The following is a 6,974-nucleotide window of genomic DNA, read 5'->3' on the forward strand; positions in this document are numbered from 1 at the left end:
CATCAGTATTATTACTGTGTGCTATTGTGAGAGTGGGATCCCCCATGCTTTCCCTTGAATGACATTTCAGGAGGAAACACATTTGTAACACAGCACGGACAGTAGCTATACCCTCACCCCCCCCCCCAATTTACCAGCGCGCGATGCATTTAGATTTCTGGGGGGTGTAGCCACACTATGGTTCTCACATGACTGCACTGCATATTATAACTCAGCTTGTGAGCCAATGGGGTTTCGATGATGGAGTGACGTCAGGAGGCGGGACGGTGCGCGCGTGTGTGTGTGTGTGTGTGTGTGCGCGTGTGTGTGTGTGTGTGTGTGTGTGTGTGCGTAGAACCCCCCCTCCGCCAGGCAGGCAGGCAGGCAACTCTCTCTCACTCTGTACAGGCGCAGTGTGTGAAGTGTGTGCTGCTCCGCTGGCCTCCCTCTGCTGAATGGACTAGATTCCCAGCCACGTAAGAACACAGCGGCAGCACGGGAGAGAGGATGTCCTGCTGAACCAAGGGATAGGCCTGGGAAAGTCGGCCGGCCGTCCCTTCCTTCCTCACAGCAAGCTTACAGCAGCAGACGACACTTTTCTTCCACAGGACTAGACCCAGAGAAACAGAAGGGACGTCGACTCCCGCACACAAAGAGCTACAGTTTTTTTTCTGGATGGGGTTTGCTCCTTCTGTGATAGGTGACAATTGCCGTGCATGGATATGATCCTGGGGAACAAGGCCGTGCACTGACTTGGTACTAGTTAGCAAAGGAAGCTAACCAGTTAGCTCTGCACCTGCTAGCCATCATTTGACTGTCAAATTTCGGCTAAATACAGCACCTATATATAGCTTGCATTGTATTTATGCTTGTGCATTTTTTTCCGTGCCTCAAAGCTGTATCCAACACATTGTTTCCGTTTTATGAAACGTGCCATACCATTAACCGGCAAGATAGGCTAGCAAACAAGCTGCGGGGTAACTTAGCACCCTTCATTCATTGTAAAATCTGACTTTGGTAGCCTTTGTTGCAGTCTCGCCGTGCCTGCTAGCACTGCTAACGTTAATGAAATTGCAGCAGGTTTGTTCAAAGGGTTTACAGTCGACTTGGTGCAGATATTCTGTCATTTTAGCCTGGCCTTATCTCTTGAATGGAAAACAAAGGAGGACAAATGAACAGTTGAACTCTGCAAAAAAAATATACTGACCTCTTTTTTATTGTGCGAAAACCAACCGGCTTCTCCTGTTGCTAGTCTGCAACGTTCCCTAACAACAAGGAGCAATTACATTTTAAACTGTATTCAAGATTTCCTGAAGTACCTCCCGATTTGTGTTATTGCACTGAGTTTACAGCAAAGTGGTGCCCTACTCGAAGAGCAGAAGAACAAGGAGGAAGGCCCCCGGATCTGTGGAGGTATCACACTTATTCCTCATGAACATACAGAGGTCAAATCCGATTAACATTTCACGTTATGGGAGATCACGGCATAAATCGCATGATTTCGAAGATTTGACTTGTTTAAGGACTACAGAGTCGCACCAGAGTTTCAGTCCTAACCTCGGGTCCCCCAGCCCGCCGGAGACCCCGGACTCCTCGCACTGTATCTCCCGCATCGGGGACTACCTTTTGTTGGAGCCACTGGAGGGAGACCACGTTTTCAGAGCCGCCCACCTGCACAGCGGGGAAGAGCTCGTATGTAAGGTTAGTAATCAACATGGTTGACGTATCCTACCAAAATAGCCCCAGAGTATTTTCAGTACCGTTTCCGTTTGTTCAAGCAGAAAAACAGCATTTTCAGGACAAAATCAAGTGTTCCTACAGGTTTTACTCCTTTGCAAGCATTGTCACATTAATGTATTTATTTCAATAGTCCCCATTCCCAACATGTAATGAACATACTCTGCAGAGAAATGTCTTAGTTCGTGTCAATGGTTTTGCTATTGCAGCAAGTCCACACCCTGAACTTTTTAATAATTGCTTGAATTGTAAATAGAGAGCTGGCAGAGCAGCCTAATGGAAAAAGTGAATGGGGCGAGCTGCGTGGTTTGGATTGCATGATGTAACGTTGACAAAGGAGTGAGTAACCACGCACACACTCCTCTCTCCGTGCTATTCTCGCTTACCCATGGCGTCTCTCTTTTATAGTGCAATGCTGTAATCGTATTGTTTCACCCTTGGTTTTATATTCGGTGGTTGAGCATAGTCGTATTGCACACATATTAGTGGGATTGTAATCTTTCGAGGACAGCTGTGCTGAGAGAAAAGCACACCGTGTTAGGGAACTTTACAAGTTCATCCAGCTGCTGTGACTGGCACTGGCATTGACCCTCTAACAATGAGAAATAAACCACTTTCCCTCAAGGTTAAGGACAACCTTAAAGCTTACCCTCAACACATTTATAGCCCATATTGACTTTGGTGTATTACTGATTATGAGGGTGATTATAAGGGCAGTGGGGTTGTCCCTGAGGTACATTCCGGCTTAAGCAGGCTTAAGTGAATTGAGAAGATGGTTACATGCACCATTGGACTCATAAGGTATGACATATCCAATAACCCGTATCTTTTGACTTGAGATAACGTTTCGTCATGGCAATAACAAATTAATGGCCTTTGGCACAGCCTGTGAGCTAACTGCCTTTTGACCTCATCTCCCTTACAATACAGCAGCGATCAATCCCCACTCCCAGGATTGATCTCTCCTTCCAAGCAGGAAGCTCAGGTCACAGCTTCAGATCTTGAGAACTGTGGGGTGTTTTTTTTTTATTGAGTGTGAGCAGAGGAGCAGTATCACCTGAACTGGTGGTGCTGAGAGTCAATGGGGGGTTACCATGGAAACTAAAGAGACACTGCAACCCCCTGGCTGCAGAACAATACCATTCACTAACATGATGCTTTCACTTTGCCTCTGTGCAACCTGACTCCCTCTGCTAAAACAGTAAACACAAGTTTTGCGTCACCCAAATGTGGTAAATAGACTACAAAAAGAAGCACCTAATGAGACTGTAGCACTCTACATTAAACTAAAATCAATCTTTGCTCTGTAGACTGTAAGTATAAATGTGTTCCTGTCTTATGTTTGCAGGTTTTTGACATTGGCCGATACCAGGAGTCGCTGGCGGCCTACTTTGCTCTGGGCCAGCACCAGCAGATTAACCAAATCCTGGAGATCCTGCTCGGGGAGACTCGAGCCTATGTGTTCTTCGAGAGAAGCTATGGCGACATGCACTCTTTCGTCCGCACCTGCAAGAAGTTGCGGGAGGACGAAGCTGCCAGACTGTTCTATCAGATAGCCTCGGCTGTGGCACATTGCCACGACAACGGACTGGTCCTCCGCGACCTCAAACTGAGGAAGTTTGTCTTCAAGAATGAGGACAGGTGAGTTCTGCAGAACCCGTTGCACATCGACTACCCACTGTGTACTTTGGAATCTTTTCTTGCCTAACATGTTGTGTGTGATGTAACTACATAATGTGACCGTGTCAGTATTATCTGTGCCATGTCTCCGCTTACACAGAGGATACTGTAAACTGAGACGATACAAGACTGGCATGCCTCTCCCAGATGTTATGCAGAGCACAGGAAACATAAGCCCTTTGTGTGTCTAGGAGCTATTTTCGTATGTTAAGTAGTGAATGACCTACAGTATATATGGCATGTGGGATCACACCTGGGAGGATGATAATAGCAGTGCATTTATTCCAACAAGGACAGATCGGTTAGCAGGACTGGCTTTTTTGCATGACAGTCGACCAATTTGTTTCCACTGCTACACTTCTGTACTCATCTGCAGGAGAAATCTGTAGAAACACACTTGTACAACACAAGACTACTGACCTCTGGTGGCAGCATTTGAGAACTACATGCTTAAAATCCAGGCATCTGTTGCCACAGCAACCTGAGATTTGATTAACTTTATACTTTTTTAAAATTTTTAGTAGATGTTTTTCAGACTTTGCTTTTACAGTCTCAATTCTAACGCTAAAGTTTTCTTCAAACTTCTTCAAAGTCAGTTCTGAGCCATAGCTGAGGCGCAGACTACATTTGATGCCCTCTATTTTAATGTGTGACGTCATACTTTGGCACTAACTGTGGAAAAAGGAAGTTGAGCCGTCTCGCATATTCAGTCCAATGACCTTGAATGTCACATCTAGACTGCTCATGAGCAGAGCTGGGATGCCAGACTCTCCCCTCCCATCAGACGATTGATGCCGGGTGAATATTAAGAGTGATAGTGCAGGGCAGTATTGAGTCACATTTACTATATGGCCTGTCAAGAATCCTCTTACATCTTTTACCTTTTCAGAGCTCCTGGCTCAGTGAACCTTTTTTTTAAGAGTCCGAAGATCACTCTGGCTTGAGCCGAAGTGTGTGCCAAAAGGCGATAGTGAATGCAAGGAGAAGGAAAGGAACAAGACCAGACTTATGATACATGAGTAACTCCTTCAGTGTGTCCTAGTTCCCTGACTCGATTTTGTTACACCGCTGTTGGCCTTTGACCAAACAGCAGCCTGTTTAAAGGGCATCGGTCAAAGATTGGAATCCAACACAGCTACTTTAACAGTCACTGTTGATAAGCATCTCCTACAGCAAGCTTATGAGACAGGTTACTACCAGCATGCATTGAGCGTGCTTAAATAAAGACAATACGCTTCTCTTAAAAGTCTTTCTTTGTATTTCTAAGCCCTCTACACTGTAATTAAAGGTTTGCGCTTATCTTCGAAATAAGTGTTTATATGCTGTATTTAAAAAAAAAAAGCGCATTGCTCTTTATATTGCAGAGGAACAATGGGCCATTGGCACAAGGAAACAAAAGAATGTTCCTGATTAGAAAATGTGAAACTGCATATTAATGAAAGCAAATTACTCTGACTGCCAATGATCCAGTGTGTGGGCTAATGGGACGGTGTATGCATGCACATGTCGCAGATGGCAACACTTTCTGGAATATGTCAGAGCCAGTGCTTGTTGGTTTTCATTCTTCTAGTAGCTCCCAGTCGATACTATCACAAACGCTGCCTCTTTGTCTGTCATGTCTCAGGGACCTCGGCAGCGTTTGCTCAGCCCCACAATGTCTCTTACCATGAATGTTGAACATTTTCTTCCCTGAGCCTCTTCAGATTCTACAGTGAACTCTTCTAAACAACCAGCCATTATTATCAGCACTCAAGGGTATCATAGCTGCTATTGTGGGGTTTGGAGAAGAGCACAAATAGATGCTATTTTTCAGTGGGAAGAGCAGGAGTAAAAAAAACCCACATTATCAGATCCTTGACACTGAGCCAAACTGTTCTATGCATGCATCTTAAGACGATTGGTCACCCGTAATTGTTTTTCTTTTGAATTGTGGAGGTCTTTTAGAAAGCCCATTTGTACATCAATGCTTTTTGCATGGGCTTTTATCTGAGTGAAAGGAAATGTCAAACTTAAGCCTTGAGCATTATGTGCTCTAGTTTCTCTGATATCCAAGAGCAATGGATATTAAACTCCTAAGATGCCCATCTGAGCGAATTACCCCCACTTCAGTGTCTTCTGTATTTAATTCTCTGTTAGTTGGCATCCAAAAGATTGAACCTTTTGTGATAATTACATCTTAATAAAATTCAGATTGACAGACCCTTGTGTGTCCATTCTTGGTTTAGGCGATATCCTTATGTTTTTCTGCGTTTTCTTTGTGTTTCCAGAAGCCTCGTGAAGCTGGAGAGCCTTGAGGATACTTATATCCTGGACGGTCATGATGACTCTCTGTCAGACAAACATGGCTGCCCTGCCTATGTCAGTCCCGAGATCCTCAACGCCAACGGCAGCTATTCGGGAAAGGCAGCTGACGTCTGGAGCCTGGGCGTCATGCTTTACACCATCCTTGTGGGGCGCTACCCTTTCCACGACGTTGAGCCCGGCTCTCTGTTCAGCAAAATCCGTAGGGGCCACTTCAACATCCCTGAAACGCTCACACCCAAGGCCAAGTGCCTGATCCGCTCCATCCTCCGCCGGGAACCCGCAGAGCGCCTCACCTCTCGGGAGATCTTGGAGCACCCTTGGTTCACCTCCTCCGGAGCACTAGGGGGCCCCGCAGTGCCCGGCAGAGGGGAGCGGGAGCAGGAGCAGATGGTGCCTGAGGTGAACATGGAACAGGAGCTGGAGCAGTTCTTCAGCTGAGCGACAAACACCAAGCACAAATGGGACGACTCCGCCACGGCCGGCTCGCCACGCTCACAGCAGAGCCAAAAAAAAAAACGTAGTTTAGAGATTAATAGATGAACATTTGTCACTCGTAATAAAGGTGTTTCCATCCTGTTTCCCTTTTTCCACCATTTCATGGAAAACCTTGAGCCTGGCATGACAAATGTCTATACGTCACCTGGCGATGCACCTCCCGCTCGGGGATGCTGCCGCCAGACATGCAAGTTGCAAACAATGTAGCAAAAGTTCTTTTTTTTTGGATCTGTTTGGTTTAATGTGGTGCTCATAAAAGTAGACACATTCTCCATTTGTGACACTATGGAAAGCATGAAGGGACACAGGAGACCAAGGAGAACAATTCAAAATGAACCGACAGAGTGCAACACCGCACTTTTTCATACAAATTCTGCTTGGTTTTTCGTCATAGCTTCAGGTGGTACCAATTTAAACCGAAGGCCCAGGGTCAGTAATCACAAATCCAACGTGTTGTTAAACAAATGATGACCCGGGACCGATGGATGGAAACATTTAGCATCTTAAGCTTTTTCTTATCAACATGTTTGACGTCGTCTTTGTTTCATGCTTAAGTTTTTGTTTTGTCATCTCATTTTTCTCGCATTTAAATGATCGATTATTCTAACATCACTAAACTCCTTGAAGGCTTTGTTTTCAGTCATTTGTATGTTTTCTGCTTCCTCAGTCTCTTATGCCTTTACCACGCTTCATTCACCACCACATTTCTTTTATTTTCCTTTACATTTATTTGTGTTAAAGCTATTCCACTCTGTCGTTACTGCTGCTTAACTGTCACT

The 6,974-nt window shown here is 45.3% G+C and overlaps 1 protein-coding gene across 1 annotated transcript in view; it reads left to right on the forward strand.

Moving 5' to 3' along the window:
• Window positions 1-344: 344 nt before the first annotated feature.
• trib2 (tribbles pseudokinase 2) overlaps window positions 345-6,974 on the forward strand; it is a 7,541-nt gene continuing 911 nt past the window's right edge. Inside the window, exons 1-3 of the mRNA XM_034228697.1 lie at window positions 345-1,680; window positions 3,065-3,357; window positions 5,664-6,974. The exon at window positions 5,664-6,974 is cut by the window's right edge and continues 911 nt beyond it. Coding sequence (XP_034084588.1) covers window positions 1,411-1,680; window positions 3,065-3,357; window positions 5,664-6,138 — 1,038 coding nt within the window. The 5' untranslated portion in view covers window positions 345-1,410 and the 3' untranslated portion in view covers window positions 6,139-6,974. The remainder of the gene's footprint in view (window positions 1,681-3,064; window positions 3,358-5,663) is intronic.

This window comes from Gymnodraco acuticeps, unplaced genomic scaffold (assembly GCF_902827175.1).
Source record: "Gymnodraco acuticeps unplaced genomic scaffold, fGymAcu1.1, whole genome shotgun sequence".
Lineage (NCBI taxonomy): Eukaryota > Metazoa > Chordata > Actinopteri > Perciformes > Bathydraconidae > Gymnodraco > Gymnodraco acuticeps.